The following is an 11043-nucleotide window of genomic DNA, read 5'->3' as shown; positions in this document are numbered from 1 at the left end:
TATATATATATATATATATTCTCAGGGTTATTTTTGGCCACTTATGCATCCCAATTTCAGGAATTACATGGCCAACCGTATGTGGTCAGATTTTTTTCTGATGTAAAATATTACATGTTACTGGGTAATATAGTTAAATTTGTACTTTACCGTTGTTATATCATAACACCAATGTCTTATTCCATTTATAAACCACCAATAAATAGTTTATAAATGATTTGTAAATGAGTAATCGTTTCACTTTAAGCGTCTCTAATGGTCAGATTTGGATAAACAAATAACTTCTAGTCTGAAATGTCATTCACACAAGTCAGCAACAGAACTTAGGTCAGTTCCCAGAATAAACAGAAGTTGTGTTTGCACTTGAAGACTTGTTAACATGCAACTGCTGCTGCTCCTGTTTGACTCACCTGCTCCATGAACAGGGTAGTTATTTACCTGTGCTTAATGTTCTGTGACTGGCGGTGGCTTATTGACATTGAGAAAATGTCATTTTACATGTTGCAGGTATATTTGCAGGTTTATCCTTCACAAATGATTGTGTTTTCTACACTAAAACTTCAGACTGACTTAGGGCGCTGTCCATATAAGTGTCACCAACTGTTTCATTCTTTAACACAACGTGTCAAAGTGTCAGTCATGATTTGAGGTGAAGTTTAGAAGGACAATAGTCGGCACAGCAGAAGTATTAATAATCCATCTAACACCTGCTTCCTTCTTAGAAAAGAGAAAATACTAACAATGCTATGGACATTAGCTTTATTGAAGCTTTTTAAAAATGCAGAAGCACATAAAGCAGACACGCACATATACGTGTTCTATTTTTTTGAGGCTCTCATGTCACTTCTTTTAAAGTCAGAAGTTTACATACACTAAGATTACTCTGCCTTTAAACAATTTGTAAAAGCCAATACGATGATGTCATGCTTTATACATTATTTTTCTGGGAAAATCAGAATGAATCAGACAGGATTTCCAAGAAGAGAACTGTGGACTCTGAACAGTTTGGTTCATCCTCGGGTACAATATATATATATATATATATATATTTTCAGATACTATACAACTGAATGTTCCAATTCATATGTTCAAGCTATTAAATTAAGTATAAACAGCATGGACATGTCCAGCCATCATAACATCCTGGACGGAGAAAGGCTCAGTGTTCTAGAGATTTGCTTTGCTTCGAATTGTCAGTGTCAAGCCCAGAAGAAAGTCAAATTAAATTATGTAGATGCTGACTGAAACTGCTAAACGTGTTATGATCCAAACAAAACAAGTCTTGCTGACTTGGCCTGAAATTCCACTCAGTGGAGAAGAAGCCATTACATAAGGGGAAATATTAAAAGAAAAGATTATGGCCTAATAATGAAGAAACATCTCAAGGCATGAGGGAGGAAGCTAAAGCTTAGGCATAAATGGTTCTTTTAGAAGGACAGTGAGCCTAATCGTACCTATGCATTAGTTACAAAGGGAGTTAAGGACAGTAAAGTCGGTGTTTTGGAGCATCACAAAGCTCTGAGCTCAGTCCCATTAAAAAAAAATATGTGGGCAGAGCTCAGAAGGTGTGTAAGAGGGAGGCATCCCACAAACCTGACTCAGTTAAACCAGTTCTGTCAGGAGAAAATGGCCCAAAATTTCAGAGATTCAGTGTGAGGACACCCAAAACGTTTGACCCAAGTGTTTGATAATCCAGTAACCACTGTTTTCTATTTTTGAAGCAAAAAAACTGAGATGTAAACACCTGTGTTCTTAGTATGTACTGGTTGCTCATGGGCACTCTCCTATTGTTAAAAACTTTCGAGGCATATCTCTGAAAAAAAGTCCTTATTTACAGAAAGCGTGCAACGTAGTAGGAAGTAGCAACCTAACATTTACCACAATTTCCAATCCATTCACCTGGAATGGAAATTATCTGAAAGAGTTTATCGTTCTCTGGTAGCAAAGAGGAACTCAATGATTCCCCAAAGTATTCTGAGTCCTTTCTGCCCTTTTACCTCCACTACAGCCATTTCATGGTACCAGCTGTTTATCTCCAGAATAATGATGAGAGATCGTCTCATACTTAATTACCATTTAAAGTTAATGGAAAAAGTTTTGAGTAGAAAGTTTGTAAGATAGATTAAAGATTAATTATATCCTTTTACATGAATCTGCTTATCTTTGTGATAGATTTTCGCATTAAAGATTCATGGTAGTGTTATTTAATGCTTAGGATTTAAACTGCTTAAAATATTAAGAATTTGAATGTGAGTTGTAATCTGGTGCCAAGCAAAACATTTATACCTTCTGCTATTATTACTACTACTAAATCAAGTACAAAATTATCTGAATAATAATATTTGACCTTTGCAGCTTTCTTTAATAGAATGTAAGTGTGAGACCAAATCACTCTCGTATGTCTGACAAGTTAAAAACATTACAGCAAATGATATTCTGAAGATGATTTGTGAAATCCTACCTTTGTGAATGTGTAGTTTTCTGTGGGGAAGGAATGTTTTACCTTTCAAATTATTTAAATGAAGAAAGTACACAACCTCGCACTAAGAATCTAGTTATTAACATACTTAAAGGGTTTCTTTAAGTTAAGAAGGACAGCCTATATTCCACCATGTCGACGTGTTCCACAGTGTGCAGGCAGAGGGGTGTTATGAAATAATGTCTTCAAATGTGACATCATCTCTTTATATTTCCACATAAAAAACAAACATAAAAACTTACAATTTCAACCACTCCTTTTCTCAGGAGGTTAAACTGGTTGGACTGCTTTATGAACTACAATATAGTTTGGTAGTAACATGTCTTTTTTTTTTTTTTTTGCTAAAATGGGATATAAACCAACATGAGTTAGGCATTTTTAAAATTTATTTCTATTTATTTTAGTTCCAATGCCAATATATTTCGGATTAGACTGGTGAAAATCTAATGTGAAAAGTTGTCATAGATAACACCACAGTGACCCAAATCTGGTCCTTGTGGTTTGCCGCTATAGTTCTGTTTTTATTTGTAATGCAGGATATATCTGTATTTTGACAGCACACGATGTCAGCATTATTTTTAATGCATTGGTGTCATATCCCTTAGATGAAACTGTGCTGATGTAAATAACCAATGTTCATTTCGATATCTTGTCGTTTGTGCATGTGATGTGACTGGGGGAGGGAATTAGTCTTGTGGTATTTGTACGGACATATGACCGTGGTAGCAATGTTTGCAGGATTCGACAAAGTCGCTAAGTTGGCTACTGTGGGGTCACTATTGTTATCTGAGCACATGCAGACATGAGCGAATGGGTGGGTCTGTCCGCCTCTTGCCTCTCACAGCCTAGCAAGAGAGGACAGTGGCAGATTTTCAAACCTTTGAGGACATAGACCCATACGTAAGATTGGTGGATAACAGCGGTTTCACATATAAGTATCAATCGATTGTCTATCACTCAAAATTAAGGAAATCGTGGCTGATCAATCTGTGCATCCCTAGTGAGAATGTTTAGAATATTAAGCGAAGGTTGTCTTGAGTAGCGGTAGATGGTCCAATTTAACCAGGAGAGTTTGTGTGAGAAGAACGTCCTGCTTCACTGGCATGACTTTTTAGAAGATGCTTGGAAAAGTAATTTGATGTTATCTGTATAGACAACTGAATAACACGCAGTTTAAACGTAACGACTCCTCGTTACTCCTGGTAAAACTTGACTGACAGTTTTCTGAACATCAGTACCTCCCAATATATGCAACTGTTAAAGTAATTCCATTGTGACAGAGTAAAATGTGAAATCTTTGTGATGCAAAACATGCGACTGTATAGGCTTGCACTCTGTCCTAGTCTAAACTCAATCAATCCATGCAAAACTTGCACCAGTCTGAGTTTGTTTCCTCCTCTTGCTTCCTGCTGCTGCTCACTGAATACCTTGTGTTTTGCATTATGCTGATGACAAAGCCTGTGGATACCTCCGTCGGATGGGTCCCTGCAAAAAATTGGACCATTTACTCCACAATAGATTGTGCAGAGGAAGCAGGACAGACTGTGTTTTGGCTGCAGTAACACACAAACCTCCCAGTCCACTCAAGCCAAGTTTGCCACGTAGACTACAAACACAGATTCACAAACGTAACCAAAACAGCGGTGCATCCTATCTGCACAGGCTATTGTGCTAAAGCAAGTTTATGTTAACGACTGAGCGATTTGGGGAACTGCTTTTTAGGCACAATCCCATCATGCACTGAAGGAGAAGACAGTGTGTGCAGTCGAAGAGAGGTGCGCCACAGGGAGCATATTGTCTGTAAAAGCACTTTGATCTCTTGTTTTTCATACTGACTGGGGCGGTCTAGTCTTTCGTATTACTTTGAGTTCAGTTCATTTATCTTTGTTTTTCCCATTCATGAATCCTTTCTTGTTTGGGTCATTATGCAAGTGGAAACACATTGTTAATTCCATTCTTTTTATAAGGAATGTGGAAGAGGCAAGAGACAGACATGCTCTTCTAGGACGTGATAAACAAACATGTTTCCACAATGAAGGTGACATATGGGATTACTTTGGGCCACGTAAACTCACTGAAGTCAGTTCATGTTTACTACTTGCCTCAATATCTGGGATTCTTATGAAGTACTTGGCTAAAACGAGTGTGTTTCTGTTTTAACTCTGAATCCCATAGATGGCGGTTTGTTTGTAGCTTGGTCCCCATCTGTTACATGCAAAGCAAACGTCCACCCAAGTATTGTTCAAATGTTCTGTGCAGTGAGGTTTTATTGCTACACTCATCTGTGCACAAGTCGAGAAACATGGCCACATCCTTTGTCATAAAACCAAAGTATACATTTCCTCCACATAAGTGGTTGAACAGAAACTGTTGTCGGGGATCGAATGATTCAACGACAATGACTAACGGAAACAATCGTTGAAACTTAGATGTAATTGAAATATTCCACAGGGTTTCAAGTCCATTTTCTGTCTTCAAATTCATGTTTCCGGAAATGTTTATTTAGTGTGGCCATTTTTAGCTTTGTGGACCCGTAAACATCAGACAGGATGTTTTATGTCCTGGTCACCAGTGAAATGCGAGCTTTCCTGCAAGAGAACCTTAGCTGTCATAGTATTGATCTCCACCTTCACAAAGATCCCATTAGTCATTACCCTGCAGCTTTAAGGGGACAACACCAACTCATGCTATTGACTGGCTTTGGAAAACCTTTCAGTTCTCTATTTTTGTCTAAAAAATCATTTTGAGGCTCTGACAGCACTGGGGTGTGACATTTCCTTTTTATTTTAAGCTGTGGAAAAAGTGGAAGGAAGATTGATCGAGTTTAGAAATGGCAGTGTCAAAAGACACAGCAGAACTGCTGCTAAAATGAAAAGTACTTCTGTGTAGCTAGTATTTTAATTTAAAGTTTCAAATGGAACATTAGAACACATGGCTGCATTTGCATGTGTCTTAATTAGGGCAAAAAACAAGAAAAAGACTTTCCTACATTTAATTCACTCAGGGATCCCCAATACCCCGAGCAAACGTTTTCATGTCTTATCAGGCATATTAGAACAGGAAGTGATAAAAAAAAAAAAAAAACGACAAGGAAAGTGAAAGAAAGCAGCAATATACCAGGAGGCTGGTTCATCCTGCTGAGTCAGCCTCACATTGCCGTGTAAACACCTGAGGCATCATAGCAGCTTATTTGAATGTCCTCTGCAGCTCCACCAGAGGCGGTGGAGCGATGAGACGGGGATTGTCTCTGGCTCGTCCGCTCTGGCTCAGGTCGTTGCATAAATGGGGATTACGTAAGGGCTGAAAAGGCTCCCTGCGCAAGGGAACTCTGTGCCACGTTCACGCTCCACAGTCAGAACTTTTTTAACAAAACAGTCATCAGGAAAAACTCCTGTTTGGAGCGCTGCTCATCTGCACGCTGCACGTAGTTCTACTGCGTTTGTGTGTTAAACGTCTGCAAATGTATGTGCTTAAAAATAGCAGCTTGCATCTCTAACACAGCTGCCAACTGTAAAAGAGGAAGTTAGAGAAGGAACAGAAGTGAGTTTTTTTTATTTTTACAGTTGAACATCAAAGACAGCTCAGCTGGTCAAAGAGAAGAGTCTGGGAATTCAGTTTTGAATTTGTTTTCATTACAGGTATTTTTGTCAAAAATATGTAGAAATTATTAGGTGGCACCTGTAAAAGATTTTGCACCCTTTTAAAAACATAAAGTAAGTTATACATTTTGAGGTATACGTAATGTCGCAACACTGAAAAGAGCAAAAAATATCTTTATATTTCTAAATGGAAGTATTTTTGCTATAAAATGACGGTGAGTTCTGCGATTAAAGGTTAATTTAAGGATTATTTTGGACATATTTGCCAGTGTTGCTAATAAAAGTTACATAATTAAACAGACACAATCTAGTCCCACTTGTGCCTGAATTACATTTGATTGACAGAGTCAGCTGCGTTTTCAGGTGCAGCTGAAAACTCTTCCCCTGTCTGTCAAACAGAATGCTCAGCCTTAGGGTAAAGCTGCTCATTCCAAGTTTGTAAACCAGGTTTCAGCTGACTGTGATGATTAAAAGAATACAATTACCAGGGTTGATCACTCAGAATGATGTTTATTCGGTCCAACGAGCCCACAGGGCGGTCGCTGTACCTCAGCAATGAGCTGAGCTATTTATAGAGGGCCTCAGTTTGTTAGGACTGGGATGAGCAAATGTAAATTACAAATTCTATCTTAAACTTGTGACAAAAATCAAAGAGAGTAGATTGAAAATTATTATAATCTGGCCAGGATTTTAACCAGTCTTCAGGTTGAGGTTTGTTTCTTTGCTGTAGCTTATTTTAGCTGCCAGGTTGAACTGTGGATGACAGCAAAACAAAAGCAAGAGAAATGAAGATTTTTGTTTCGGTATACCACATCTAAGATACAGCAAATGCAGCATGGTTTAAAGTATTTTTCTGTTGCTCGAGGTTCACAGATACTCAAACCCAAAGTATTTTTTGGCAGGTTGTGCGGCAGCTGTGTGCAGCATGATGTGGCTCAGCATACTGCAAAGTGCTAACATCATCCTCTGAGCCTCAGTTATTTTTCTTCCCATGAAGTTTCTCTTTTATCAGTTTGGTCCTGCACATGCATCCCTCTGTTGTTGTGCTCACGTCCTTAGCTTGTCGTTCGTGCTACCTTTTGTTAGAATCTTGTGCATTGGAAAGAAAAAACAGACAACACAGGAACTTGCATGTGAACTTTAAGGGGAAAAAAGTGATGTGTGTGTGTGTGTGTTAGGCATTCTCTGGCGTCATGTTCCAGGAATCGTCAGAGTCTCTGCTCAGGCCTGGTGACTCAAAAAAAAAAAAATCCCACGACAATGTGAGATGTTTCGCTTCATGCCTCACAGGCGCCAATCTCCTCTGAAAACCTGTTCAACTGTCATTGTTAACTATTCTTAATTTATGTTGACTGCCGTTTTTTTATTTATTTAAAAATTGCTTCACATCAGCTTCAACCCCCGAGTGAGCTCATGTTTCTTCTCTTGCCCTTTGAACAAACAATTCACTATGTATATTGGCGTAGACATTTAAAAACACAATCACACCTCCTCTGTTTAACCTGCACAGTTTTAGGCGCGTCAGAAAAGTTCTAATAAGGAGAAAAGTTCATAAATCATACATTTATGCCTTATTTGGTAGTGTCATGTTCCTGTCGAGCAGGTTTTCATTTGTGATGTTTGTTTCGCACAACTTGTGATTTTTTGAAAATGACAGAAAGGAACTTTTCAGTGTTTGCACGTTCTTATCTAAAGGCTTGCTCTGCAGGAAGTTTGAGGCGGTGTGTGAAAATGCCGTTTTTTAAACCTTTGTCTCGGTTCACTTACACCACAAGAACCCACCACAGTGACGAGAGGAGCATTCAGTATGTGCGAACACTCAGAGCAAACGTTGCTCGGTCTCTTAGCATGAGTGTCATGCTCACAATTTTCACTTCCTTTCCTAAATTTATCAATCCTTGTATGGTTGATTTCGGGGCATTTTTTACTCCCTGTAGAGCTGTTCTAGGGTAAAAAAACCTTATAAGTACAATAATGTAGTCCAAGAGACTTTAAATTGAATAGATTGGAAAACGGTGAGAACTAAAGCTGGTCTGCTGATAGTTTGACCTGAAAGTCAAAAATCATCACATTTTCTAATCACTGAATACACCATATATACATAACCCCTTCCAAGACATGCTGTCGACACTCTTCAGTGAGAAAGTCGTTACTGTGGGAAGCAGTAACAAAAATGATGCCAGAGGAAGCACAGAGATATGACAATATATTATCATTTCTACGATGGCATGCTGACTGTTTATTCAGGCTGCTGCAACAGGTGACGTTGTTTTGCTCCTTTGCAGTTTTTGTTAGTTTTATACTTGACTTTTTCTGGTAGGAAAATGAGCCACACAATATTGATGATAACTTCTCTGATTTCTCTTCAAGAGAATCAAACAGACATATCAGATGTTCTTAATGGGATAAAGATAAAGTTTGTTTCTGTAAGTTCGTAGGAGTTAAAGGTGCTGGATGTGGTAGCTTCATTATATCAGAAATCATCTATTTATTGAATTTAGAACAACGTGTTTTTTTATCTGCTGTTCATCAACCAGTGCCTTGGGTTAAAGTGTAGCAGGACGTTCAACCCGAGGACATTGGTGGAAGGTGGTAAATTTTTCTGTTGATCGGTGGTTTTTGAGACTTAATAATGAGCCAGAAAGCACAACAGTGAAGCAAAGACAAAACTCGAAGTACAGCTGCACAACTAAATTAACCACAATAATAATTTAAACTCTTTTATATTTTATTGACAATAACAGTAAATTGGATTTTTATCTTGAAGTAAAATTTTAGTTTCATTTAGAATGACTAAAATGTAGTTCTGTAAAACATTTGGTAACTCCATGCAATTTTTTTTTTTTTTTTTGCATCTTGTCAAATTTCCTCCTCACATTTCAAAGTTATTTTATTAGGATTATATGTACAGATGTGTGTGATAGCTAAAGTGGGAATAGATTTTGGCTGCAGAATACCCTAATAAGGACAGTGTGTGTTTGTTTAACTCTGGTAGTTGGCATCAGGAATGCCGCAAAAAGTCCCTTAAATGGTTGAAGGCTCCAGGGTGACATCATGTCATTTATATGTTTTGAGTGTGGGCCCCAGATTTTCTAACTATAAACAGATATGAGGCTCTGCCTGGTTCCCAGGAAGCTTGGAGCAAAAGCTTTCAGGTACTTACGTTGAAAATGTTAAATCTGTTGGATCAGTCAGCTCATTTCTTTCTTCTTTTTTTTTCTAGTTTTAAGAGCAACCAGCAAGCATAGAAATACTAATTTTTGTGTTTTTCATCATCTCCTAACAGGAGCCTTGACGAAGGTGAAGGAGAGCCAGAAGCACGTGGAGGAGGGCAAGATGGACCGGGCGCAGGCAGACGGCATCAACGACCGCTGCAACATCATCTCCTGCGCCACGCTGGCTGAGATCCAGCACTTCCACCACATCCGCGTGAGAGACTTCAAGGCCCAGATGCAGCACCATCTCCAGCAGCAGATCGCCTTCTTCCAGAAGATCACGGGCAAACTGGAAGAGGCTCTGCAAAAGTACGACAACGCATAACGGATCACCCGATCCCGTTTTTGGGTCTCGACGACAAACGGCCGTGCCGCTCCCGTGATTGGTCAGTGGGGTTTTGGCTAGAAAAGGGCGGTACCTCGCAGAGACTGCTGGGAGCTGACGTCAGAGCAGGACGGGACGTTTATGGGGAGGATACAAAACGAAATTCCGTTTGCATTTCTTTGTCTGGGACGTTTACACGTGTATTTTTAGAAAACTAAGCCAGTTTTAAGTGCAAACACAGTTGCCTAGAGTTTATAGGGATCAATAATAATAATAAACGGATTAATCTTGGGAAGACGAAGAGCAGAGAGAGAAGCCTGTTTTCACTGTTGCCTAGACATCTGGTGCAAGACTTCCTATATCAGGAGTTTTTAACCTTACAGGACAGTTTTCAAAAACAATTTTTGGTCTCAGCGCCTCTCCAGCAGCAGCAACACTCCTGTGGCCAACACACTGCCTGCCTGCCTTCAGGAAATATTTATTCTCAGACAAACAGAACAGAATGTTTACAGGCTCCTCACCGAGCAGCGACTGTCACTGCTGCTTCTCTGTGCCTTCTGACTTTGTCTCTCTGGTCATTTTTGTTACTTATTTCTAACGACTCTTATGTGCTGATAATGCAGACATACAATCCATTTGTTTTTACAAGGCTCCACTCTATGAATTCCAGCCTATGTTATCGAATTGTGCCATTTCTTTTTCTAAGTTGTTCTGGGATTAGATTTTTAACATCCTGCTCACAGCAAGCACTAATATCATGTTTCAGCATGCACAGCTTAAATGACAATGGTAAACACTTTTTACACCTTATGTTTCTATTTGTGTCAGAAAAATGTTGGTCGGAAGGCTCAAGGTTAACAGAAGCAGGCTGCTGGGAGTAGAGCGTTTCTTACCAGTTTCTATAATCCCGACCTTTTTAAAAGCAGCATTACTGATGTTTTAAAACTTTATGATGATTGTATCATGAAGTTATGATTGTAGAAGAGATGCAGATTAAATTTATCCTTCACAGAAATATATTAGCTTGTCCTGTTTTGTATTTTTTTTTTTTTTCGAAATAGAAAAACACATGACATATTGGCACCGCCGTTACAGATGTGGAAAAATTATTAATTTATTCCTTCATCGCAACAGCTTGAATGGAATGGAAGACATGAATGGCTACCTACACATCTTGACACATCAGAAACAATGATTCATAGTTTGGTCATTAGAGTATTTCTGGTAAGAGCCGGAGCAGCAATAATGTTAGTAATTTTGTCATTATTCAGTTTCATGTACATAAGCAAAAAAACAAGTCTCCAGTAGGTAGCCCTGTGGTCCTCTGTCGAGGAGAGGAGGAAATAAGGAAAAGTGCTTGATAGAGACAGAAAATGTGCTCTGCTGAAAACTGTGTTTATAGGCCCAACACAGGCATACTAACAT

General features: G+C 38.8%; 1 protein-coding gene across 1 annotated transcript in view; it reads left to right on the top strand.

The window, feature by feature from the left end:
- The window catches only part of snx18a (sorting nexin 18a), a 13801-nt gene extending 3164 nt beyond the window's left edge, over positions 1-10637 (top strand). The window contains exon 2 of the mRNA XM_008418095.2: positions 9365-10637. Coding sequence (XP_008416317.1) covers positions 9365-9618 — 254 coding nt within the window. The 3' untranslated portion in view covers positions 9619-10637. The remainder of the gene's footprint in view (positions 1-9364) is intronic.
- Positions 10638-11043: the final 406 nt, after the last annotated feature.

Source organism: Poecilia reticulata, linkage group LG9 (assembly GCF_000633615.1).
Source record: "Poecilia reticulata strain Guanapo linkage group LG9, Guppy_female_1.0+MT, whole genome shotgun sequence".
In the NCBI taxonomy this organism is placed as follows: Eukaryota; Metazoa; Chordata; class Actinopteri; order Cyprinodontiformes; family Poeciliidae; genus Poecilia; species Poecilia reticulata.
The sequence above is the reverse complement of the archived record's forward strand: the minus strand, read 5'-3'. Positions and strand labels throughout refer to the sequence as shown.